The sequence below is a fragment of the Paroedura picta genome, chromosome 1 (genome assembly GCF_049243985.1).
Source record: "Paroedura picta isolate Pp20150507F chromosome 1, Ppicta_v3.0, whole genome shotgun sequence".
NCBI lineage: Eukaryota > Metazoa > Chordata > Lepidosauria > Squamata > Gekkonidae > Paroedura > Paroedura picta.
The window spans coordinates 19,525,373-19,551,886 of record NC_135369.1 but is presented as its reverse complement, the minus strand read 5'-3'; the positions used below and the strand labels follow the sequence as shown (position 1 = coordinate 19,551,886).

Sequence of the window (26,514 nt, the reverse complement as noted above, 5' to 3'; positions counted from 1 at the left end):
GCTTCTTGGCATCTGGACCCCCCCCCCCGGAGAAGAAGGGCAGACAGACCGCAGCGTCAGGCCGCTCCCCCCTGAGGAGGGGGGAGGGAGAAGAGGCTCCCTGGCAAGGGGGATCAGGACTAGGACAGCTCCCCCCCCCAGCTGGGGAAGGAGGCGCTGGAGGAGGCGGCGGCGGCGGCGGCTGCAGGAGGAGGAGCCAAGCCCGGCAGCTGCCTGCCCCGGCCGGCCACGCAACCCCGGCCCGGAGCAAAGGGGGGGAGGGAAGCAGCGATTGGAAGGGGGGGGGGGGAGGAAGAGCAGCCCTAGCGGATTGCTACGGCGGCGTCGGACGCCCAGCCCAGCCCTGCCGCCGCCGCCGCACCCAGCCTGCAGCCAGGCGGCCGGAGACAAAGCGCGCCGGCGGGACCCAGGCGCCCGGGAGGGGAGCTGCGGAGCGGGCGCGCAAAGGGACTCCTCGCCCACCCCGCCCCCAGGCGCCCTCCAGCTCTCCCGCCGGGGGGATGCGCTCCCCCGGCCGGCCGCCGAGCCCCAGGCGCTGCGCCCAGCCGGGGACCTGACCCCGTCCCCCGGCCAAGAAGCTCGAGGAGCCGCAGAGGGGGCGGAGCGGCAGAGCGGCCCCCCAGGCGCCCGAGCAGCAGAGGGGACCCAGCCGGCCGACCAGGGAGCAGGAGCCGCCCCTCGGGCGGGCGCCGCGGCGGATGGAGCCCGGGAGGAGCCCCGAAGGGTGACGCGGGCGCCGCAGCAGGAGCCGCCCGGACGGACGACCTCGCGGCGGGGGACCGGACGGCCGTGTCCGGCAGGCGGCCGCCGGGAGGGGCAGAGGGCCCGAGGACCCGTCCCCGCCGGCCCCGGAGAGAGAGGCTCGGCGGGCGCTGACGCCCACAGGGGGGCAACGGAGGCCCTCCTTGCTCCGGCCCCCGCAGCGCTCGCCCCCTCTCCACCCCTTCGCCTGGCAGGCAGGAAGGCAGCCGCCGGCGCTCCCGATGCCCCCGCCGGCCCCGGCCACTGTCTCCCGCCGGCCCCTTCCATGGCGCCCGGAGGAGGAGGAGGAGGAGGAGGGCGGCCCGGCCGGCAGCAGCCGCGGGGCGCCGGGGCCGAGATCCGCCGAGGCGCGCCTGAGCCAGCGGCGAGGAGGAGGCAGCCGGCGGGGCGGCCGGGCGATGGAGGGCGGCGGCGGCAGCTCTCGGGGGCCCTGAGGGACTGAGCGGAAGGTAAGGCAGAAGGGGGGGGGGGGGCTGGAGGGACATCGGGGGAAGTTGGGCTGAGCCGCGGGGGGGGGGGGGCAGGAGGGAGGGAGCCTGGAATGACAAATGTCCCGCAGAAGGGGGGGGGGGGTCACCAGCCAGCCAATGCCAAAGGGCCAATAGCCATGCTACAGGCTCACTGGGGGGGGGGGAGTAGGAAAAATGCCCCCTTTCCGCTGTGTCTGTCCGGGTCAGAAAGCCAGGCTGGGCTGCTGGATAGGATCCCGTCGCGCGCCCCCCCCCCCGGTCCATTCCCGTCCCCGGCTTATCGGACCCCCTCATCGCTATTAAAGCTTATCCCCCCCCCCCATCCCAAAGCTGAGCCGGGAAAGTTGCATTGTGCCGGAGATGCAGCGGCGGCGGAGGGGGGGGGGGTCTTTCTCCCCCCCCCCCAAGATCTTCCCTTCCGACCTTTGCCATTCCCTCTCCCGGCTTTGATGCGACTCCTCCAGGGGTCCCCTTTAGGGACTGCAAGCAGATGTTTTGTTATGGGGACGGTGGAAGGGGGGGGGATGAGAGAGAGAGAGAGGAAAAAGCAGGCAACCGCCAATTATTCCTCCCACCTGGATTGCAGTCACGTCCCAGCCGTCCCGTCCTCCCCCCCCCCCCCCTTGCCTTCCTCCCCACTTCAAGCTGCTTTAGCGCCTGGCACCAATAATCCACCGCCCGCCAAAGCCCCCCCCCCCCCCCCCGGAATCTGCAACCTTTCGCCTGCAGCGGCAGCGGCACAGAGAGGCGCTGTCACGGCTCCCGCCACTAGGGGGCGCCCCGTGCCCCGCGGCGGCCGGCTCCTTGGATGGGCAGGCAGGAGGGAGCGCCCGAAAGGGAAGCGGGCGGGGCGGGGCGGGGCGGGGACCTCGGGACAGGTTTCCACCTAGCTGGACCCAGAAGTTGTTGCTGACACTCCCCCTCCCTTTGGCTTGCTTCCGACTTTGCTTCCAAAACGGATTTTTGGACACCTCTGCCTGCGCCAGGCCCCTCTAGCCACTAGACAGCGCTCCCCTCCAGGGCTGAGATCTGCTCGAATCAATCTCTCTGCCTCCCTGTTTGGGATCCGCTCCCCCCCCCAGTCCTTGGGCCCTGGAAACGCCTCTGAAACAGAATACCCTTTCCCTTCCACCGACTCCCGGCTTCTTCCCCCCCCCCCCCCATCAATTGCTTCCAAGACAATTGATAAATGGCTCAGCGCTCCCTGTTCACCTTCACCCTCTCCTGCCCTCCCCCCCTTAGATTCACTCCATCTTCCCAGCTGAGGATCAGACATGCACACCTTGGAGACCTGCCTGATTGAGGGCCAGCCTACAGGACCCTCTTCCTGGCAGCAGCTTTCCCAGTGGACACTGGTCAGAGCCTTATAAACTGGGGGTTCAGCCTGTGCACACATCCGGGTGGCCCCTCTGCCCGGTGACACAGGAAACTGCCTTGCTACAGGGTCCGATTCGGCCAGCCTATCGCTGCCGCAGGTCCCAAGCAGGAAACTCCCTACGATCCTTTTAGCTGGAGATGCCAGGGATTCAAGCTGGGCCTCCCCACATGCCAGCAGTGGCCCTACCACTGACCGGGCCCAGCTCAGTAACACACATAACTGCCTTATGACCACGAGCCAATCAGTGCAGGAATGGGCTCCAGTTAAAACATCAAGAAGTGGGTGATGTGCAGGACCTCCCCCGGAGACCCTGGAGAGGCCAAGGGTTTGACTCATGTAAGGCCACTGCACGTGCAGCCAAGATGCTTTCTATGCGAGAAATCACGGATTGAACCTGGGATGCTTAAGGCAGCCACCCCAGGCAGGGTGTACGGACATCTCTGCCCTCGCGAGAATAAAGGGGCATGCACGAAAATGCCCATTTGAAATTCCACGTCCCACTGATGCGAAGCCGGGTGGCTGAGGATGGGCAGGCAGACACACACAGAGCTCGACTGGATGCATACCTTTGCTAGCGTACGCAGGAGACAAACAAATGCATCTTTCCCTGTCGTTAGGCAAGCAAGGGTCGCACTTCGGATGCAAATGCTCACAAGAGCAGACATTCATGGGGGCACCAAAGCTGCCCCCCTCTCATTCCTTCCCCCCTCCTTGCCAGCTGCCAGGCAGCCTGGCAGATCCATCTCTGACTTTCCACCCTGCGAGGGCTGGAAGGCCAGGTGCTGAACCCACGGCTCCCACGCTGGCAAAGACCGAAGGAGGCATCTGCACGGGGGGTGGGGGGGGGACTGGCAAGGAAGCATCAAAAGAGGTCTGGGGATGGCTTCTATTGGGCACATGGAAGCTTTGGAGTCATGGCTGCCTTTTCCTTGGCTGAGAAGACAGCTGCAGGAAGAGCCGTGGAGCTAAGAAGGCCTGGGGACCGAGGCCCAAGAAGGGAGATGCCCTCCCCTCAGTGGGGTTCCTTACAGAGGGGGGGGGGCAGATTGCAGCACATTTTCCACGCCCCAAAAAATCAGGGACTGTTGCAGAATTCTCACACCCCCGTTTTATTCTCACAACAGCCCTTCGAGACAGGTGAGGCCAGGAAGGGAGTGATGAGCTGTCAATGTGCAAGGATTTTTAAAAGAGGTGACAAGGAATATTCAGTCATGTGCATGCCACATAGCTCCTCTGGTTTTAAAAATACAGAACAAAAGCATGCCAGGGACTGCATTTCCCCTTGACATGCTAGTTGTCTGTGTGCAAGGAGGTGTGTGTGTGTTTTGGTATGGTGTGTGTGTGTGTGTTTTTATAGAGGAGGAATATACCGTCATGCGAATGCTATATTGGTGGTACCCACCCAGATGGGCTGACCACTTCCATGGAGAACGATGCCAAGGAAGAAGTTGGTGCAGAGGTTAAACTGGCATGGCTTTGGCCCCCTTTGAGACCCGGAGTCCCAGGTGGCCTTGAGTTCCTGATCTGTCATATGGATTCGGGGGTGGGTGGGGGGTGGGTGACGTACACCTTCAGAACTGTTGCAGTAAAGATAATAAAGAACTGATTGGATTAATTTGATTGTTTTAAAAAATTTGACTCAAAAAACCAGCTGTGTATACCCTGCTGTACACAGCATTGGAGGCAAACCCAGGTAAAAGTTATCTGAGGAGGGGCAGAGGGGAAAGGAGTCAGCATCAGGGGGAAAGGGAGAAAGAGAGAGAGAGAGTCAGAGGTCTGATCGTCTCGGCTGTTCTGCTTAGAAACTCAGGGCAGTGGATGCCCTAAAACAATGAAGGAGATAGCAGCAAGCCCAAGGTCACCCTGAGGGTTTCACCAGTGAGGGATGATTCGAACACAGGCCTCGCTCACCCAAGCCTAACGCTCTTATGAAAAATGCGGTATAAGTGATTACCCAGGCAGGACCTTTCAACCGCAAGTTTGCCGTGAGCTCCTAGCGGATCCCTCCGCCCTTCTGCCGCTGTAGAGGCTTTTGCCTGAGCAGGGCCGATCCTCTCCCGATCACGGCAGGCAAGACAGATTTCTTCCTGGCGTTCATTCGAGGCTTGCCAGCCCGAGGAGAGGAGCTGGCTGTCTGCCTTTGGAGCTCACAAGTTAATGGCCAGCAGTACGTCACTCGGGGGAATCTGGGCCTCGCTCAGGTATCCCCTCCTTGGCTTCTGCTCCTGGCACAGCTGGGGCCAGCCTGGATCTTGAGCTGCAGCGATGCAGAGGCCAGTACATGGGAGGGGGAAGGATGCAGCCGTGGGCGATTGCTTCAGCAGGGAACGGGAGGGTCCCGCACAGGCCAGCCTGGCTAGCAAAGCCGTGCCGACCCTCCCTTCCCTCTACCTTGGCGAGCACCTTCCCTCCCCATCTAGCAGCCCAGCTTCCTGCTACGGAGTGCTTTCTACCCCAACTTGGCGAGGTGCCCGTCCTAACAATAAAACTAATCCTTGGCCATTTATATAGACCATTTCGAAGGTTCGGAGCAGGTCAGATGCATTATCCCCGTCATTTGTGCCGTAGCCCTTGTAAAGCAGGCTGGTGTGTTTATCCCCACGCTGCATGTGAGGACGGTTCGGCAGCTAATGGCGCCTGTTAAGGCCACGGCCAGGCGGAGGTTTGGAAGCAGAGGAAGCTCATGAGACGGAGGAAACGGGATGGGTGGGTGGGTTACAGCTTATTCCTCCTGTCTATCCTGCACCTGTGGAACTTCTGCGTCAGGCTGCTTGTTAAAGCACCGGCATTGCATCCGGATAGGGTGGGGATGGGATGCCAGCCTCCAGGTGGGGCCTGGGGATCCCCTGGAATTACAGCTCATCTCCAGACTGCAGAGGTCAGTTCCACTGGAGAAAATGGCTGCTTTGCAGGGTGGAAGGTTTTAAGCAGAGGCTAGAGAGCCACCTCACCGAAATGATTCTGTGAATCTAGGCAGAGGCAGAGTGGGGTGGGCAGAAGGGATTGTGTTGGTGCTGGCTCTTGTGGCCTATTGACACTTTGGGGTCAGGAGGCAAATTTCCTGCATGCTAGATTGGGCAGGGATTCTAATTTTTTTTGGGGGGGGAGAGGGCATCACCTGGGCATGGAATTGGGGGTCACCGTGCTTGGGAGGTAGTTGTGAATTTCCTGCATTCTGCAGGGGGTTGGACTAGATGACCTTGGAGGTCCCTTCCAACTCTATGATTCTATGACTCTGGGGTATTGTTCCTCACTGAGGTCCCTGTCCTCCCAAGCTCCACCCACAGATCTCCTGGAATTCCCCAGGCTGGATCTGGCAACCTTACCTCCCCCATCCCCTGCCGGTATCTGAAGGATGGGGAGTTGGCCAACCCCAAGGGAGAGGGGACTGTGAGAACTCTTTACCTGCTCAGAGACCTGTTCTACCGCTATTCAGTTTGCCTCCAACTGGCTTGCCACTCACTTGGTGTCCAGGCTCCTTCCAATCCCCCTGCAGCTTTTTAAAACTTACCTATGGAGATCACTTGAAAGATCAGCAGCCAAGAGATAAAACAGGAGGGACGGATGAGGGAGAGAAAGCCCGCTGCTGGTGGGGCATGCTCAGCCAGGCAAAGCCTTTCTTCTCCTCTCTCTTTTTGTATAAATAGCACAGACACCTCTAAACCGTCTGGTCTCCGAGACAACGCAGACCTTTAATCCCTTTGCAATTATTTCCCAAACTGCTCCGGAGTGGTGCCTTTCTCTGCGCTCAGCCCCATCGCCACCTGAGTCCCGGAAGGATAATCACTCCGGCACACCAAGAGAATCTCCATCCATCTCCTTAAAATGAAAATACGACCCATCGGCTTCCCCGCTGCAGACGCCGGGAGGGCCGGGGCCAAGTATTACCCGCCAGTTCCTAAGCTGGGAGGCCCCCAAATTTCAGTGGGGCTTGTGAAGTGATACCAGCCAGATTCCGTCCCATGCCACACTTGGGAGACACCCCTCCCGCCCCCTAAGGACTAGTTAGCTGCAAAATATTTCTCTCCTAATTTTATACTATAAACCAGGCTTTCTCAACCAGGATTTCGTGGAACCCTGGCGTTTCGTGAAGGCCCTGGAAGCGTTTCCCGAATGATTGGGAGTTGCATATTTTAAAATGTGTGAAACATTTTTCATATATATTTGTGGTCATGCTGAATCGCCACCACTTCCAAAAGGGCCACTGATGGGCCTGGTGGGGGTGGGAAAGGGGCGGGGCTTTTGTGTGTGTGTGTGTGTGTGTGTGCATATGTACACAGCCATGCTTCCCAGCCATATTCTGCATGATCATGCCACTTCTGGAGCTTCCTGAAGCCTGAAGAATATTTGGGGGGGTTCTCAAAGGTAAAAAAGTCAAGAAAAAAGTCAAGAAAGCCAAGAGACTCCCCCCCCCCCACACTCCCCGTACCAAGGCTAGATAGCTTTAATGGACCCTGCCATTTCCCATGCTGCAAGCAGAGTGACCCCAAAGACTAGACAGTTCCAAACCGTTGCATATTAAATCCGTAGCTTCTACCTGCCGGCAAAGACTTGAGTAGTGGGGAAATAAAAGGAAGTTGTTCTGAGTGGGAAAGGGCAGGCTCATTACAAGCCAGTCGTTAATTTTTAGGAGAGTCGGCTGTGGGGACACGTATGTTTTGTCCTAGAATCTGTTCTCCCAAATCCAAAACCACCAACCAGGTTAGATGCTGATGGGGGGAAAAGACACCCTACGTGTGCTCAGAGGCCTCCCTCAGAGGCCCCCACAGAAACCGGTCTCGGGGATAGAGCCTCTGCTTGGCAGGCAGAAGGTCCCAGGTTTGACCCCCAGTGTCTCTAGTTTAAAGGAAGAGGCAGCAGGGGATGTGGCTGCAGATTTATAGCTGGCAGAAAGGAAGGGTGGGTGGGGGACTAAGCCCCAAGGACTGACTGTTTCTGTGCTTACAGAAGCAAATGGCTTTGGCCAAAGTAAGAACAAAAGGTTATTGCACCTTGCTAGCATGTCAGCCTAAAGCAGCCTTTCCCAACCTTTTTACCATTGAGAAACCCCTAAAACATTCTTCAGGCTTCGAGAACCTCTGGAAGTGGTCAGCACCCCACACCTTCCTGCCACACCCCCGGAGGTTATGTCGCCAGAAGTCATGTTGCAGAAATGTATGGTCATATCACCTGATAGCTTTTAATTCAAAAAAACAAACAAATAATTAGCTCCCGCCTAATCTACGAAGCCCTTCCAGGGCTGTCACGAAACCCTGGTTGAGAAAGTCTGGTCAGCTTGGGGTTGTGGTTAAGAGTGGCGGCTTCTAATGTGGCCAGCTGGTTTGATTCCCCGCTCCTCCACATGCAGCAGCTGGGTGACTTTGGGCTAGTCACAGTCCGGTTAGAGCTGTTCTCACAGAGCAATTCTGTCAGAGCTCTCTTAACCTCACCTACCTCACGGGGTGTCTGTTGTGGGGAGAGGAAAGGGAAGGTGACTGTAAGCTGCTTTGAGACTCCTTCTGGTAGAGAAAGCGGCATATAAGGACCAATTCTTCTTCTTAAGGGACAGGATAGGGGAAGGGCTGTGGCTCAGTGGAAGAGCCATTGCTTTGCAAGCGGTAGGTACCAGGTCCAATCTCCAGCCCAGAGGACCAGGAAGTAGGTGACTCGAAAGACCTCAGCCTGGACCCTGGAGACCTCCTGCCAGTCTGAGTAGACCAGGGGTAATCAAACTGCGGCCCTCCAGATGTCCATGGACTACAATTCCCAGGAGTCCTGGGAATTGTAGTCCATGGACATCTGGAGGGCCGCAGTTTGATTACCCCTGGAGTAGACAGTCCTGACTTTGATGGACCGAGGGTCTCATTCGCTTTCAGGCAGCTTCATGCATTCCAGTGTCCACCGCAGGCTTTGAGGCTAAGCCGGGTGATCCCTGAGACAAATTAATCCTTCTGGGAGATTACAGGCCATTCTGTGGGGGTTTTAACCACCCGCGTTTTGCTCGGCACCTTCAACTTCCTCCAGCTCAGACTGCTGATTTAATAATAATCACAGACCCCATTCCAAGGCTTCGCACAGGTTATTTTAGTAACTGTGACAATGGCCCTGTAATGTAGGCCAGCGCAATTATCCCTGTTTTACTGATGGGAGTAGGGGATAGTCGACCGAACAGGGATTGCCCGAGGCTATTGAGCAAGATCTGCAAAGTAATTCGTTCAGTTTCGGGATATTTTGGTCTGCGCCAATGGATGCCTCAGCCCCTGCCTACCCTGTCTGCACCACCATCTACATACCTCTGTACTGAATTTCTTGGCTGCATTCATGTGTGATGAGATAACTGAGAAATGGTCATGGAATCTCCACTGAGATAACCGATCACATCCAGTAGAAATGTGCAATAGGCAAATAGCACCCTAAAGACTAACCACGTTTGTAGCAGTCGGTGAGTATTCATGAAGGGGGGAGTGACTCACCAAAGCTCACACCATGCCCCAAATTCCGAGCTGCTGGTCTCTTGCTCTTTTCTACTGGGATGAGATCAGTTATCTCAGACTTCCATGCCTAGAGACCATGCCCGTTTCCACTGCTACAGACAGACTGAAGCAGCTAACCAACCTCGATTGATTCCCTTCCAAGCTTCCGCCAAGGAATTCAAGAGCAGCATGCCGGGTTGTTCCCCTCGTTTCGTTTAATTCTCACAAGAAGCCCGCAATGCAGACTAAGCTGGGAAAGAAGGAGTGGGTCAGGGTCACCCGGGCCGTTTCTCTGTTCACACCAGATCTCTGGTTTTCGGCATAGCCAGAAGGGGGGAAGACAAAGTGGGGTAGGGAATACGCCTTTCTCTGCAAGTCTCCCAGATTCCAGGTCTGGGGGCCATAAAAATGCTGTCAAGTTTCAGCCAACTTATGTCGACGCTGTAGGGCAGAGGTAGTCAAACTGCGGCCCTCCAGATGTCCATGGACTACAATTCCCAGAAGCCCCTGCCAGCGAATGATGGCAGGGGCTCATGGGAATTGTAGTCCATGGACATCTGGAGGGCCGCAGTTTGACTACCCCTGCTGTAGGATTTTCAAGGTGAGAGACAAAGAGAGGAGGTTTGCCATTGCCTGCCTCTGCATAGTGATCCTGAACATCTTCAGTGGTTTCTCCTCCAAGTGCAAACCAGGGCCAACCTTGCGTAGCGTCCAAGATCTGGTGAGATCTTGGATCATCCGGCCAAAACTTGCTAAGGATCCCTGGCCCGAAGGAGGTAAAATTGACTTCCAGCAGGGCCGGGGCCTTTTCAGCCTTGGCCCCAGTCTGGTGGATCACTCTGCCAAGAGAGATCATGGCCCTGTGGGACCTTAACCTACAAGACAGACCTACAAGACAGAGTTCTTCCACCAGGCATATGGTTGGGGTCCTGACAGATCTCAGGAAATGCTGGCCTCACTGCCATGAACTGAGACTGGATGGTTAAAGACTAGAAACGCCCCCCCCCAAAAAAAACAAACAAAAAAGAATCACAATCTGAATTGATGATGATGCAAGTCATCCAGTTGAGTCCGACCCTTGATGATCAAAGCTCAACTGTCACCACGATTTCCGATCTTGCACTTCTTTTAGTGTCCATTTTGACCATGTCTAACTACTGCATTCTTGTCGGCCTGGTTTCCTTTTACCGCTGACCAGTCCTAGCATAATTGTTCTCCCCATTGAGTTGGAGCGCATGATATGCCCACAGTAAGTGAGCCAGAGTTTTGTGATTTTGCCTACCAGTGATACATCGGGCTTTATGAGCTGTAGCAGGGGTAGTCAACCTGTGGTCCTCCAGATGTCCATGGACTACAATTCCCATGAGCCCCTGCCAGCAAATGCTGGCAGGGGCTCATGGGAATTGTAGTCCATGGACATCTGGAGGACTGCAGGTTGACTAGCCCTGAGCTATAGTATTTCCTTGTTTGTCACTTTTGCTGTCCATAAAACCCGCAGAAGCCCTCTCCAACACTATAGTACAAACGAATCGATTCTCCTCTTGTCCGACTTAAATTAGTCGGGGGCTATGCAAGCAGAATGTTTTAATTGTATTTACACTGATGTTAAGGTTTTATTGCTTATTAAATGTCGTTCTCCACCTGGAGCGTAGGAAGGGTGAGTTATAAAAAATAAAGATTATTATCCTTATGATCCATCCAGGTCAGGCCCGCCTCATGTCCAATGTTGCATTGACCGACTGTTGCCTCTCCCTCCCTCCCGCCCTCTTTTCCAGGGCCTGCAAAGCCATCTACCATGGAAAGGTTGCTGCTGGTCCAGCTGCTAATGGTGGGGAGCACGCTGGCCCAGATCGAGGCCTGCCCCTTCCACTGCGTGTGCCAAAACCTCTCGGAGTCGCTCAGCACGCTCTGCGCCAACAAGGGCCTGCTCTTCATCCCGCCCCACATTGACCGGCGGACGGTGGAGCTGCGCCTGGCCGACAACTTCATCCGGGTGGTGGAGCCGCCGGACTTCCTGAACATGTCGGGCCTGGTGGACCTGACCTTGTCCCGGAACACTATCGACACCATCCGCCCCTTCGCTTTCGGGGACCTGGAAAGCCTCCGCTCCCTCCACCTGGACGGCAACCGGCTGACCGAGATCGGCGAGGAGGCCTTGCGGGGGATGCTGAACCTGCAGCACCTCATCCTGAACAACAACCAGCTGGTGGACATCTCGGTGGCCGCCTTCGACGACTTCCTGCTGACCCTCGAGGACCTGGATCTGTCCTACAACAACCTGCAGACTGTCCCCTGGGAAGGGATCCAGGGCATGGTCTTCCTCCACACGCTCAACCTGGATCACAACCTCATCGACTTTGTCATGGAAGGTGCTTTCGCCGAGCTGTACAAACTCTCCCGCTTGGATATGACCTCCAATCGCCTTTACACGCTGCCCCCTGACCCGCTCTTTGCCCGTTCTCAAGTCGGGGTGATCAGCCCGACGCCCTACACCTCCACCATCGTGCTGAGCTTCGGGGGAACCCCTTGCATTGCAATTGCGAGCTGCTGTGGTTGCGGCGCTTGGCCCGGGAGGACGACATGGAGACCTGCGCCTCCCCTCCGCAGGTGGCGGGCCGGTATTTTTGGTCCGTGCCCGAGGAAGAGTTCACCTGTGAGCCGCCCCTCATCACCCGCCACACCCACAAGCTCTGGATCTTGGAAGGCCAAAGAGCCACTCTGAGGTGCCGGGCCATCGGAGACCCGGAACCGGTCATCCACTGGGTCTCCCCCGACGACAAGATCATCTCCAACTCCTCCAGGACCGTGTCGTTCCGCAACGGCACGCTGGACATCCTGGTGACGACGATCCGGGACGACGGCGGCTACACCTGCATTGCTATCAACGCGGCCGGTGAGTCCACCGCCGTGGTGGACCTCAAAATCATCCCCTTGCCCCACCGGGGGAACGGCAGCGTCACCGTGCTGCAACAGGACCCGGGCTCCTCCGACATCGCCACCTCGGCCAAGACTTCGGCCAACGCCACCGAGGGGGGTGCCGAGAGGAGAGTGGACGTATCCGACGTGACGGCCACGTCGGCCTTGGTGCGCTGGGCGGGTGACAAGTCGGCCTACGCAGCGTGGATGTATCAAATCCAATATAACAGCAGCGTGGACGAGACGCTCATCTACAGGTAAAGAGTGCCTGGGGGTGGTGGGTGGAGGTGAGGTGGCCCTTTAAGCCCCTCCTCCCCAGCAGAAACAGCCCCATGATGATCCCCCACAATGGGCCCCAGTTGAACCCCCTGCAAATGCCACAAGGATGTTGTAAAAGGAGAGCCTGGCCGCTCTAACTGTCAGGAACTTCTTCCGGATGTTTAGATGGAATTTCCTTTGAATTAATTTCATCCCATTCATTCTGGTCTGTCCCTCTGGGGCAAGAGAGAACAACCCTGCTCCAACCTCTACAAGGCAGCTTTTTAAATACTTGAAAATGTTTATCAGATCCCCTCTCAGTCGTCCCCTCTCTAGCCTAAATAGACCAAAATCCCCCAGCCTTTCTTCATAAGTCTTGGTCTCCAAACCCCTCACCATCTTTGTTGCCCTCCTCTGGACACGTTCCAGTTTGTCAACATCCCTCTTCAACTGGGGTGCTCAAAACTGAACACTGTACTCCAAGTGAGGCCGAACCATAGCAGAGTAAAGCGGTACCATCACCTCCCGTGATCTGGACACAATACTGTTCGATACAGCCCAGAATCCCATTTGCCTTTTTAGCCACTGAGTCACACTGCTGACTCATGCTCAATGTATGGTCTACTAAGACTCCTGGATCCTTTTCGCACACTCTACTGCCAAGACAAGTCTCCCCCATCTTATATTGGTGTATTTGGTTTTTCCTACCTAAATGCAGAACTTTACATTTGTCCCTATTGAACTTCATTTTATTCGGTTTAGCCCACTTCTCGAGCCTATCAAGATCATCCTGTATTCTGTTGCTGTCTTCAGTTGTGTGTGCTACCCCTCCCAGATTAGTATCGTCTGCAAATTTAATAAGTATCCCCTCTAATCCCTCATCCAAATCATTTATGAATATGTTGAGCAACACAGGCCCCAGGACAGATCCTTGGGATACTCCACTTGTCACTCTTTTCCAAGAAGATGCTGAACCATTAACAAGCCCCTGAATCTATCTTCAAGGGTCTGATTGTTAAGGTTGAATCGTAAATGTGTAATGCAATGAGTAGGAAAAATCTCATGTTTCCAGGAGAGCGGGCACTAGTTAAGTGGAATTTGGGGGAGGGGGAGGTACGTGAGTACGCACACGCTTCCCCTATAACTCTCTGCTTCTCAGCAGGAAGCACGATCATGCAAAACAGGCATGTGCAAACAGACTTCATTTACATAATCAGCACAGGCTGCAGAATCTACATTTCCTAGTTCAGAATTCTGGCTTACTTTCTTTTTTTCTAAGCACAGAGTATATAAAGGCACATCTTTCCATTTCCCGTTCCATCGACTGACTACAGTCTCCAGGTATAAATCTGGAGGAGTCTACCAGGCTGATTAAAAAAAAAAAAACCCACCGAAAACACAACCATTCAAGTGATTTCTGGTGCTCTCCACCTGGCTAATGCAATGCATTCCAGCAGCCTGCTAGGAGTCCATCTCTTTCCACATCCGAAAGCCCCATTTTTTGCAAGCCACCTTCCCGTAATTAAGGAAGCAGAGGAATTGGGTGGGGGAGGCTGCCCAAGAGGCACTGGAAATGCAGAGCTGAGAATTGGGGAATGAGCCGGGGGGGGGGGGGGGGCTGCAGGCAGCACAGAAGGTATCCTTGGCTCCTAAATGGCTCCGTCTGCGATCTGTGGTCCAGCTCGTGTGCACAGGGGGGAAGCCGGCTGTCAGGCTGACCGTCGGAAGACTGGTGCTACTCTGTGCCAATGAGGCTAGAGCCAAGAGGCTGGGGTCCAGAGCAGGAGGCCTGTCGTTCGAATCTCTCTTTCATAACGGAGGCCCAGAGCAAACGTCTCTCTAATAAGCGCAGCTCCCCCACCGGTCTGCCATGCAGAAATAATAACAATGCTGGCTGACTGGACAGGGTTCTCCTAAGGATGGCCACAAGGTCATGGCCTGCGCAGAACCCCCTGTGCACAGAAGGTGGAGTTCCCCCTGCGCCCCCCTCAGACCTCCAAAAAGGTCATTCTCAGGGTTAGGGGACCCGCACAGAGAAACAGCCACACAGGTCTGGGGGAGGAGCTGGAGAGGAGGAGGAGGAGGAGGCGATGTTGTGCCGAAGGGAGGGGCAATTTCACCCTCGTCCTCCAAACTTCTGCCTCCCTGCCGACCTGCACACCTGTTCTTCTGTCTGGGAGTCAGAAGGAATGGCAGGAACAGAGAGGAACGCCAGGGAATGGCACGCATTTTCCGTGCACAGTTGGTTGGAAGCAAGCTCATGCACGGGAAGTGCCTGAGATACCAAATTTGGCAACGCAACAGGTGTGTATTGCTATGACCGGTCCCTTTAAGGCTGCAAGGAGGACAGTGTATGCATTCAGGAAGAGGAAGGAGTGGGAACCCTCTCCCGGCCAGAGGAGGGAAAGGACCTTGCATGCATTGACTGCTTCCCTCTGGGGCAGGCTTTCTCAATCAGGGTTTTGTGAAATGCTGGGGCTTCTTGACGGCCCCGGAAGGGTTTCCCGGATGAGTGGGATCTAATTAATTTTTAATATATTTCTTAAATTTGTAAAATATGTATTGGGTGGTATGACCATATGTGGTCATGTCGACCCACCCGCCCTCTCCCAAAATGGCCACTGATGGGCCTGGAGAGGGTGGGAAGGGGAGGGGCTCCGGGTGGGCGTGTCCATGGCTATGCTTCCCAACCATGTTCGGCATGATTGGGCCACTTCTATGTCTTCTTGAAGCCTGAAGAATGTTTCAGGGGTTTCTCAAAGGTAAAAAAAAATCGAGAAAGGCGGCTCTGGATAAAGTTCATTGTGCCTGCTTGTCAGGGGGATTTTAAAAAGTTAATTAAAAACCGTATCTTCCTGCATGTCAGGGTGAAAACAAGTGAGTTTTTAAAAGTTAATTTAAAAATAAGTTAAATATAATTAACTTAAAAAAAAAATCACCTTCCCTGCAAAAAAGTACACCTTGATTTAAATTTAATCCACACAAGTGTTGGGCGCCTGGCCTTCCAGTATCTTAAACCTGAATCACAGCCATCGATTCATCACACTGAATTAAGGAGCACTGAACTGAGAAGGCAGAGGGGACCGGATCCACAGTCCGACCAGGAAGCCCAGATGCATAATGTGGCCTTCCTGTTTTATGACCTTCAATTACCCTAGCCCCGTGATGTGTTCTTCTCAAATTACTGAACATTAATGGCCGTCACAGCCAAACAAGAGGGCCATTTACTTCCCATCTCCTGAAGATGCACCATAGAACAGAATAATATAATCATAGAATAACAGAGTTGGAAAGGAACTCCCGGGTCATCTAGTCCAACCCCCTGCACTATGCCGGACACTCACAACCCTATCGCTCATCCACTGTCACCTGCCACCAGTTAGCCTTCTTGGGGGTACTTCTACCAAGACCCCCAGGTCACCGGGAGTGGGTGGGTAGGGTTGCCATCTCCAGGCTGGGAAAGTCCTGGAGATTTAGGGATGGAGGCTGCAGAGGGCAGGGGCAACCCTGCGATACAATCCCACAGTGTCCACCCTCCAAAGCAGGGGTAGTCAAACTGCGGCCCTCCAGATGTCCATAGACTACAATTCCCATGAGCCCCTGCCAGCATTCACCAGCAGGGGCTCCTGGGAATTGTAGTCCATGGACACCTGGAGGGCCGCAGTTTGACTACCCCTGCTCTAAAGCATCCATTTTCTCTGGGGCTGCCTTTTCCAACCTGTTGACCATGGAGGAGCCCTTGAAATATTTTTCAGGCTTTGATGAACCCGGGAAGTGGTGCCGTGCCCCTTCAGGGAAGAGGGCATGGAAGTAAGATGCGGGAACCAGCCAATCCATCCATTGATCATTTACTCTTTCCATTGTGGGGAGCGAGACGAGGCCTGTAGAGCAATACAGGAGGTGGGCTCCAGTGACATCTAGGGGTGGCAGTGGCTGCCCAAACTTCTGGGAAAGGCTGCATAACCCCTGTGGAATTCTCACATAGCCCCAGGGTTCCCTGGAACCCTGATCGGGAATCCCTGCTGTAAATCCAGGAGATCCTCAGCCCCCCTCATGGAGCCTGGCATTGTGACGGGATCTTCCCGGGCACTTCTGAACCCCAGCCGATGCTTGCAGAATAAATGCCTCTTTGTTCAAGGGGACTCCCTTTCAGATGAGCCTGTGACAGTCTGACGCTTTGGATTTCAAAATAAGCCACTGGGTCTGCATCCATATGACGTTGGATACTGCGCTGCTGGTACACCGTAGCAATCGCTTCCGACTGGATCATCTCGTCCTCACAGGAGGATCCAGCTGTGAATGATTGCTGTAGTTCAGCACAATAACCAGCCAGACATGGATACAGTCCCTGGGTTTTCATCCTTGCACGTGTGCAGAGAAAGCAAAACCAGAAATCAGCCGCCCGACTCCCATTCTGCAGAATGTGCAGACACGACCAAAGGGCTTTGGATTATGCCCGCAAGCCAATTTATTTTGTGGTAGGTTTGTTTAGAATTGTGACCTTCATACATCCATGTGAATGAATTCAGGACTCCTCGGTTGTTTGTTCCCAGCGTTTAGGGATACACTGCCCCTGAATATGGAGGTTCATGAATTCTTTCAATGAATTTTCCGGATTCCCCCTTTAGACCTTCTAAACTACGTCTTTCTGTTTTCTAATCTACACTCTGTACTATTTTTCATTTTATAAGAAATTGTCCCTTCCCCATGTCTCATCAGATCTTGGAAACTAAGTAGAATCATAGAATAACAGAGCTGGAAGGACCCTACTGGGTCATCTAGTCCAACCCCCTGCACTATGCAGGACACTCACAAATCTATCTCTCATCCACTGTAACTTGCCACCCCCAGCCATATAACTATGCAAGTGTCCTTTCACAGAAATTAAACCCAAACTGACCAATGGCGTGAAGATCCATGGTTCATGATTGTATATAAACTGGGTTTTTTTCCCAGGGTTTCTCATTTCAGTTCTGCCTCTTGTCCCACCAAGCGTGGGCGCCTGCAGGGGAAGTGGTAACAGTGGTGATGGCCCCGGCGACCCCTGTGAGAGGGTCATTCGACCCCCAAAGGGGTTCCAACCCCCAGGTTGAGAACCACTGCCGTACAGCAGGGGTAGTCAACCTGTGGTCCTCCAGATGTTGGCAGGGGCTCAGGGAATTGTAATCCATGAATATCCGGAGGGCCACAGGTTGACTACCCCTGCCCTACAGGATCCCCATAAGTCAGCTGTGACATCACTTTTTCCCACCGTGTCCCTATTCCCCTCTTCCCAATCTCTCCCATCCTTTTTTTCGCCCAGTGCTACAGAAGTGACTTGAGCGGCCGCCAAGTGTATGCAGAACAGGATTTCTCCAGCCCTGTGAGCAGGCGCTTAGTCATCTCCCACTCAGAAAGCCCAGCAGCGCCAGAAACACTTTAATAGCAAGCAGTCATCAGGCAACAAAGTTCGAACTCTAGCAGGGAAGCTTGCTCCCAGTAGAGTGTGAGAATGGATGCCTTCATTCGGCAGTGGGACAAAGACACTCTGCACACACTCGGAGGCATTTCCATCTCTATAGAGCGTACAACAAGCCAGGACGGGTGTTTAAAATGCCCGTCGCAGGAGGTAGAGCCAATCCCCAAATGGCTGCCCCAGAGGGATGGACCAGAACCAATGAGATGAAATAAATTCAAAAGAAATTCCGTTTAAACATCCGGAAGAAGTTCCTGACAGTCAGAGCGGTTTCTCAGTGGAACAGGCTTCCTCGGGAGGTGGTGAGTTCTCCATCTTTGGAGGTTTTTAAACAGAGGCTGGATAGCCATCTGACAGAGTGGCTGATTCTGTGAAGGCTCAAGGGGGTGGCCGGTTACAGTGGATGAGCGATAGATTTGTCAGTGCCCTGCGTAGTGCAGGGGGTTGGACTAGATGACCCAGGAGGTCCCTTCCAACTCTATGATTCTATATCAGTTCCCCTAGAGAAAAGCGGCTGCTTCAGAGGGAAGAGTGTATGGCATTGTGCTTCGCCCTCCCCAGGCTCAACCCTCAAGTCTCCTGGAATTTCCCAGCCCACAGTTGGCAACTGTAGATCAGCTGGTCCTCAACGGGGTCCATGTAAACAAGTGCTGAGAGTGAACCCTGACCTCATTCCCCCTCGCATGCACGTGTACATACGCACCGAGTGCACTGCGTCAGACCTAGGCTCCCAGAGGGAAGGGCCCAGCTGCCGGGGCTCAGTGGCTCAGCTGCTGCCAAAATCCAGTCTAGGGGGAAGGAGGGCACCGGAGAGATTGTGGGAGGGACCGTGGGGACACAGAAGGGAGCACAAAGTTGTTTTCTCCGTGGAGAAGGGAGCCCATGGGACACCGGGATGGTTCACGTGCCGGCTTGCTGGAAGCCCATGTGCTGTCCTCATTGTGGCTCTCTCTGCACCCAGGAGCATGCTCCCTGCTGAATGTGCACGTCGTCCACTCCATGTGGATAGAGGGTATTAAATCCAGTCCTGCTTCTGCTGAGATATTGGCCTCAGCTGGTGTCCAACCCTGCCAATCCCCTACTCTGCCCCGGCTGCAACCCACAAAAGGACCGTCTCCACTGTTTGGCTTGCTCTGTAAGAATCGGCAGGCCTAGGGAGCGGAATGAGAGGGGGCTTCTTGACATAGATGTGGAGATCTGTTTGAACTGGGCCTCCCTAAAACAGGGGCGTCCAGCGTGGCGCCTGCCAAGAGCTTTGAGAATGAAGGTGGAGCTAGGTGAGACTTTTCCCCAGCGGGCCCTCTGATTGGCTGTGCATGTTAGAAGGCATACAGAGCCTCTGCTTGAAATATTGAACAATTAACATTAGTGTTGTGTACAACAACGATCCCTGACATTTTGTGGCTGGCAGCACTTCCCGCGGCAGTCATAGAATCATAGAATAATAGAGCTGGAAGGGACCCCTTGGGTCATCTAGTCCAGCACACACAACCCTATAGCTCATCCACTGTAACCTGCCACCCCCTTGAGCCTTCACAGAATCAGCCTGGAGTCTGGATGGGAAATCCCTGGAGATTTTTGGGATGGATCCCGGGAAGGGGGGGGGGTTAGGCTCAGCAGGGTCCAATGCTGTAGAATCCACCTTCCCAAGCAACCATTTTCTTGGGGGAACTGATCTTGGTCACCTGGGGATCAACAGTAATACCAAGAGATTTCCAGATCCACCTAGAGATGAGTTGTGATTGCAAGAGATCTACAGGCCCCACCTGGAGGTTGACAACACTAGATGCTACCCATAAGCACCCTTACAGCTCTCCCGCCCACCCGTGGCCTGCTCCCCCTGTGCTTCACCTGAACAGCTAAAGCTCTCCGATCGAGGTCCCTCGTGTTGTTGCCCTGCTGGTACTGATGAAGGAAAGTCCCTGTTTGGGCTTGTTAAAATGTTCCTAGTTTGAGATGCTTGCACGGTCAGTCTTCAGGCTCAGCCACACCCCTAAAGGACTGCTTTTCTTGCTCCGGGGAGCCCTGGATCCCAAAAGGGTACTCCAGGGCCCATTCTGCATACATAGGATAATGCACTTTCAATGTGCTTTGGCAGCTGGATTTTCCTGTGCGGAACAGGAAAATCTACTTCTAAACTGCATTGAAAGTGCATTATCTATTGTGTGCAGAATAGGCCCAGGTGTCATTGCGAGGACAAAGGACGCACCCCTCTTGTGCCCACCTGGCTAACCAGGAAACGCCGCCTGCTCAGCTTTCTAGGAATGGGGTGGGGTTTTTTGATTTTGGGCGAAAAGGTGGGACCTTCCCCCTCTTTCAACAAGCAGGGAATGGCAGAGCTGCCAGTCCCTGCAGTCGGCTGGTTCCCAAATCCCCAGAGGATGTGCTGATTGGCTGCTGGGAGCCGGCAGCTGGGTGCTAGGCTTTCTACTTGGATGCGTGGCCCCAAAGAGGTCTTTACAAGGTCAACGCAGTCGCTTCAAGCATGAAATGAAACCAGCTCTCATTCTCCTTTCCAAAGCCAAGGATTTCCCCATGGCAATCGAGAGACACCCACTCCGCAGCCACAGACAAAAATAGCCGACGGCTGTGTTCACTTGAATACCCAACGTTCTGCTGTTGTTTAATGCTGTTTTTTCTCCCCCTATTTCTACCGGGGTTCAGTTGGCCTTTGTCTAGAGATTAGTCCTTGTTTCTTCCAGTCTCTTCCAATTCAGGGGGAGATGGATTAGGATTTGGGCCAGGGCCTTTGCGAGCTGTGGTTGGATAGAATCGGCCACCTGCTCAGACCTGGCCTTGTTCAGACAAGCCGCAGGGGTAGTCAAACTGCGGCCCTCCAGATGTCCATGGACTACAATTCCCATGAGCCCCTGCCAGCGTTCGCTGGCAGGGGCTCATGGGAATTGTAGTCCATGGACATCTGGAAGGCAGTCGTTTGACTACCCCTGAGACAAGGCAACCATCCATGGACACTTGTTTTTAAATCAATAGTTGGCATGGTTCTGCTGCATCGTCTTGAGGACACGGGGGGTCTCCATGGGCCACACTCTTTAAAAGGGGGGGAGAGAGGTGCCGGAGAAGGGGAGGGCTTGTGGGTCCACAAAAAATGCTACCTGAAAACAGGGACACCAAGGCTGAGAACTGCGGCTCCAAAACGTAACTCTCTGAGAGGGGAATGGTGATGCATGCACTCTTTGTTTGCAGCAGGGGTCTCAGCCTGTTGCTGGTGGGCCAACACCTTTGCTGGCACCTTACTTTAAGGAACTTGGTGGGGTTAGTTTTTTTGACTAAAGAAGATGTGATTGACTGTACAGGTTTTTTAAAAAATGTTCCTTTGGCAGCAGGTGCTATCACTTAATGCCATTGGTATTAAGCTTTGGCAATTGTTCTGTGGCTGGCCCCGCCTCCTGCAGCAACCATTTTGTTGCTGAGCCTACCATGTCGTGTCAGAATTCCAAATGAGCCCGCAGGCTCAAAAAAGGCTGGGGTATAGAGCCTTGGTATAGAGCAGCCTTTCCCAGCTTTTTTAGTGCTGAGAAACCCCTGGAGCATTTTTCAGGCTTCGAGAAACCCCAGAAGTGAAGAAAAAGAAGAGTTGGTTCTTATATGCCGCTTTTCTCTACCCGAAGGAGGCTCAAAGTGGCTTACAGTCACCTTCCCTTTCCTCCCCACACAACAGACACCCTGTGGGGTGGGTGAGGCTGAGAGAGCCCTGATATCACTACTCCGTCAGAACAGCTTTATTAGTGCTGTCACTAGCTCAAGGTCACCCAGCTGGCTGCATGTGGGGGAGCATGGAATCAAATACGGCTCACCAGATTAGAAGTCCATGCACCTTACCACTACACCAAGTGGTTCCTAACCACTATACAAAGTGGCACGATCATGCCGAATATGGTTGGGAAGCATAGCTATGTACACGCCCACCTGGGGTCCCTCCCCTCCCCATCACCTCAAGCCAATCATTGGCCATTTTGTGGTGGGTGGGGTGGGTGTAAGTGACCATATATGGTCTTTTCACCAAATAAAGGTTTAACAAATTTCAAAAATAGATAACAAATTAATTGACTCCCACCCATTCGGGAAACCCTTCTAGGGCTGTCAAGAAAACCCAGGGCCATTCCGCACAACCGCCAATGTAGTCAAATGTGAGTACTATCGTAAAGCGCTACTATTAATAGCAGCAGGTCTTGATAACGCACAAAGCCGTTTCTAGAGGAAACTAGTGCTGTTTTCGTTACCCACACGTTTCCGGTCTTGCCTGAATCACCACAAATTTGTGGCATTTCTGCCGGCCTCTGGCCGTCAATCAAATTGAAGAGCCAATGAAATCGATATCCTAGTGCCACCAAAAACCCCTTTTCCCTTTAATAATAATACCCCCCCCGAAATACAAGTGGCAACGAATATGTGTTTACTCATTGCTCCATAGAGAGCCGTCTTTCGGTTTCTCTTCCCCAAACATTCCTTTATCGGACAAAACATGCTGCACTCATGTGTATTCGTTGACACGTGTTTCCATTTGTCAACTTTTATACCCTTGAGAAATCCCTGAAACATCCTTCAGGCTTCGAGAAACCCCAGAAGTGGCACAATCGTGCAGAATATGTTTGGGAAGCATAGCTGTGGCCACTCCCACCTGGGCCCCTCCCCTTCCCACCCCCTCCAGGCCCATCATTGGCCATTTTTTGTGGGGTGTCAACATGACCATATATAGTCACATCACCCAATAAATGGTTAACAAATTTTAAAAATATGTTAAAAATTAATTAATGCCCACCTGTTCGGAAAACCCTTCCAGGGCTGTCAAGAAACCCTGGTTGAGAAAGACTCCTCCATACAGTGTACGTCCTGGCATGTCAGAGACCTTGCAGCTGCTACGGTGTGTTTTGTACTGCTGATAACATGTGTAGGGACAACTGTGCTTCTTTAGTATCTCATCCACCCAAAAGGTTTTCTTGGTTATGAAACCAGTGGAGGATGGCGGATAGACGGCTACAGAGTCAATGAATACAGAGCAAGGCAGGAGGAGCAGAGCTTTCCCCGGCGCAGGCTGTGCTTGTCTATGAGCTTGCAAAGGGATCCGTGCAATCAGTGTTGGACAGGACAACAGAGTCCATCTCTTGATCTGTGAATGGCTGGAAAGTGCAGGGCAGTGGGCAAAAGATACTGTTCAGCTGGGAGAGGCCACTGGCTTAGTGGTAGAACATCTGCTTGGCACACAGAAGGTCCCAAGTTCAGTCACTGGCATCTCCAGTTGAAAAAATCATGACAGGGGATTACAGCAGGGGTAGTCAACCTGTGGCCCTCCAGATGTCCATGGACTACAATTCCCATGAGCGAATGCTGGCACGGGCTCATGGGAATTGTAGTCCATGGGCATCTGGAGGACCGCAGGTTGACTACCCCTGGATTACAGGAAAGATCTCAGATTGAGACCCTGGAATGCTGCTCCCAGACAGAATAGGCAATACTGACTGTTATAGACCAGTGGGAGGCAGCAAAAAGCCTGGCCAATCGAGAGATTCCATCCTGCTAGCCAATCAGTGGGGTGGATGTTGCACACCCCCCTTTCCTTTGGCTTCTTTACAACCCTTCAGTGCCCATTATCTCAGCTCTTGAGACTTTGCATCGCTACCATCTCCTAGAGAGATGAGAAATCGCTGGGATATTCTCTGTGAAGCTTTCCTTATCACATTTGGAAGGGGAGAGGGGCATTTATATGGTTGTTGTTGTTGTTAGGTGCGAAGTCGTGTCCGACCCATCTCGACCCCATGGACAATGATCCTCCAGGTCTTCCTGTCCTCTACCACAAGGGTAGTCAACCTGTGGCCCTCCAGATGTTCATGGACTACAATTCCCATGAGCCCCTGCCAGCAAACGCTGGCAGGGGCTCATGGGAATTGTAGTCCATGAGCATCTGGAGGACCACAGGTTGACTACCCCTGCTCTATCATTCTTTGAAGTCCATTTAAGTTTGTTTATATGGTACACTTGCTTAAATTCACACCAACACAGGAACCAAACAGTTCCACGTCCTTTGTCAATGCATTACTCTCCACGGCAGGGGTAGTCAAACTGCGGCCCTCCAAATGTCCATGGACTACAATTCCCATGAGCGAATGCTGGCAAGGGCTCCTGGGAATTGTAGTCCATGGACATCTGGAGGGCCGCAGTTCCCCTGCTCCACGGTATCAAAGTTTTCCTGTCCAGGAACAGCCCAGCTACAGAGGCAAACCAGGCCACCTCGCAGGGGAACAAAATCCCGAGAGAGACAATCCCAGTTGTGTAAACCCGCTTGGGAAGAGAGTTGATGCCTAGATATCCCATCTTTAGATGCTAGATTATAGGAGAAAGTGTTAGTGGTAGCATCTGGGAATTAGGAGTCCAAGTTAATTGTGTGCTTGTGAAGTTATAGGAAATAAAACACAATTTTTTTTAATGTGTGTCTTGATCTGCTCTCGCTCATTTACTGTGCTCTGGTTAAGGTGATTGAGTACAATAAGAGAGCCAGCATGATGCAGTGATCAGGAGGGCGGACTTCTAATCTAGAGAGCTGGATTTGATTCCCCGCTCCTCCTCCGCAGGCAGGCAGCTGGGTGACCTTGGGCTGGCCACAGCACTGATAGAGCTGTTCTGACTGAGCAAAAATCTCAGGGCTCTCTCAGCCTCACCTCCCTCACAGGGTGTCTGTTGTGGGGAGAGGAAAGGGAAGGTGAATGGAAGCCGCTTTGAGACTCCTTTGGGTAGAGAAAAGTGGCCTATAAGAACCAACTCTTCTTCTTCAGTAATCTCAGGGCTCTCTCAGCCTCACCTCCCTCACAGGGTGTTGTGGGAAGAGGAAAGTGAAGGTGAATGTAAGCTACTCTGAGAATCCTGGTAGAGAAAAGCACCAAGAAGCTCTGCTTCTTCTCCAAGAAGAGTGATGAGAAAATGTCCCAACCTTTAATATTGGGCAGGGAGGGGGGAAGTTTGTCTCCAGCTGCTCCTCTCAGAGAGGAGGCAGTAAGTCGGATTTCGAAGGGAGGATGAGGTGGTGATACACGGTGGGTTGGTGAGGAGATGCCCACTGACCCCATCTTTCTCTCCCGCCAGGATTATCCCTGCCAGCAGCCGCCATTTTGTCCTGAAGCACCTGGTGCCCAGTGTGGATTACGACCTTTGCGTCTTGGCCATCTTTGACGACATGGCCACATCCCTGGCAGCCACGCACCTGCTGGGCTGTGCTCAGTTTACCACGGGGGAGGCCTATCCGGACTGCCACTCCCTCCACGCCCACTTCCTGGGCGGGACCTTGACGGTGATTGTGGGAGGCATCATCGTGGTCACCTTGCTGGTTTTCACGGTGGTCATGATGGTGAAGTATAAGGTCTGCAGCAGCGCCCACGGGAGCCTGCCCAAGGTCACCAACGTCTACTCGCAGACCAACGGCGGGCACCCCAACGGCCTGATCCCCCAGCGGACGCCCCCCAAGGAGCGGGGCCCAAAGCACCGGCGCGTGCGCGTCAAGGCCGCTCGGTCTGAAGGGCCGGAGCGCAGGACGGGGGACAGCGCGGGGGGGACGGCCTGGAGGTCGCCCGTCCCCACCAAGACCAAGCGCAGCAGCTCCCTGGACATGGGCGACATTTCGGCCAACGCCTGTTACAGCTACGCCAAGCGCCTCAGCTTCATGTGGACCAAACGGAGCCAGTCGGTGCATGGAATGCTGGTGCAGTGCGCGGCAGCCCCCGAGGGGGACTCCAAAAGGCTCGGGCCCTTCTTAAACGCGGACGAACTGGAGGAAAGCGTGGTATAGCCCGCAACCCGGCTCCCTGGAATAGAGGGGAGGGGGAATGAGCATTCCATCCCGTGCCAGCTAGAAGGGTCCGCAGACTGCAGCCAGAGCCTGGGTGAGCAAGGGTGCTGCGGAAGAGCAAGGGGGGAAGGGTCCCTCGAGCAGATACCGCAGAGGTGGGGGACTTCCTGACGGGATACGTTGGATATACAGTGGAGCTGTGTCTGGTTGAGCCGTGGGGCCTGCGGGGGCAGCGATAGAGCGTGGTACGGTTGGCTGCACTGAAGCACCCACGTCGATGGCGACCCAACCAACAGAGGCCAACCCAGGTGCTGGATACTGTCCCGAGGAAAGGACACACACTGAAGGGGGCCAGGAGGAGAGCTGCCCTGATGGGAAGATCGGGGTGTACTTTGTTCTGCTCAGCCTCCGGGGCCCGCGGCTGCCCCTTTCTTTGGCGTTTTGGCCTGTGCCAGCGGTTCTCTGGAGCGGTGGGCAGGGGTGCCTCTTCAGAAGACCCAACGGCAAAGTTGTGGATGCAGAAATGGATTGTTGTGGAGGGCCAGGGGTGTGTCTTTTAAAAATTTTAATCATTTGCCAAAAGAAACGAAAACTAATAAAATAACCCCGAATTGTCAACGTGATGGCGGATGAGACGGGAAAGCAGGGACAGTGGCTATAGATGTGTTTCGTCTGTGCTAAAAACCAGGCTGGGTGGTTGGTGGGGGGGAGGGAGGGAGGGAGAAATAGCAGAATTCCACATTGGGGCAACCCAGATTCTGTACCAAGGGAAGCTGGGGTTCCACTGTCTGCATAAACTGTACACATTTGCATATATTTCTTGATCCGGGCATAATTTATTCGGCGGCGGCTGAGCAGGGGGAAACACGATGCAAATCTTCACCAGTTCCCTCATCCTCCTGGCTTCTGAGATTTATCGCCCAGATATTTTAAAAGGTGCCGTTTGCAGTTGTAAGGGCTGCAAAAAAAACCCCACACACAAACAAACAAGAAAGGCAGAAATGGGAGGGGGGGAAGAAAAGAAAGAA

The 26,514-nt window shown here is 54.0% G+C and overlaps 2 protein-coding genes across 12 annotated transcripts in view; one reads left to right on the top strand and one right to left on the bottom strand.

The window, feature by feature from the left end:
• PC (pyruvate carboxylase) overlaps positions 1 to 26,514 on the bottom strand; it is a 444,838-nt gene that overhangs the window by 60,390 nt on the left and 357,934 nt on the right. The gene's annotated exons all lie outside the window — the stretch shown is intronic.
• On the top strand, positions 305 to 26,104 carry LRFN4 (leucine rich repeat and fibronectin type III domain containing 4). Its single transcript, XM_077324942.1, is given in 4 exon segments — positions 305 to 1,211; positions 10,838 to 11,575; positions 11,578 to 12,235; positions 24,787 to 26,104. Coding segments are annotated over 3 exon segments (2,076 nt in total). The 5' UTR covers positions 305 to 1,211; positions 10,838 to 10,857; the 3' UTR covers positions 25,487 to 26,104.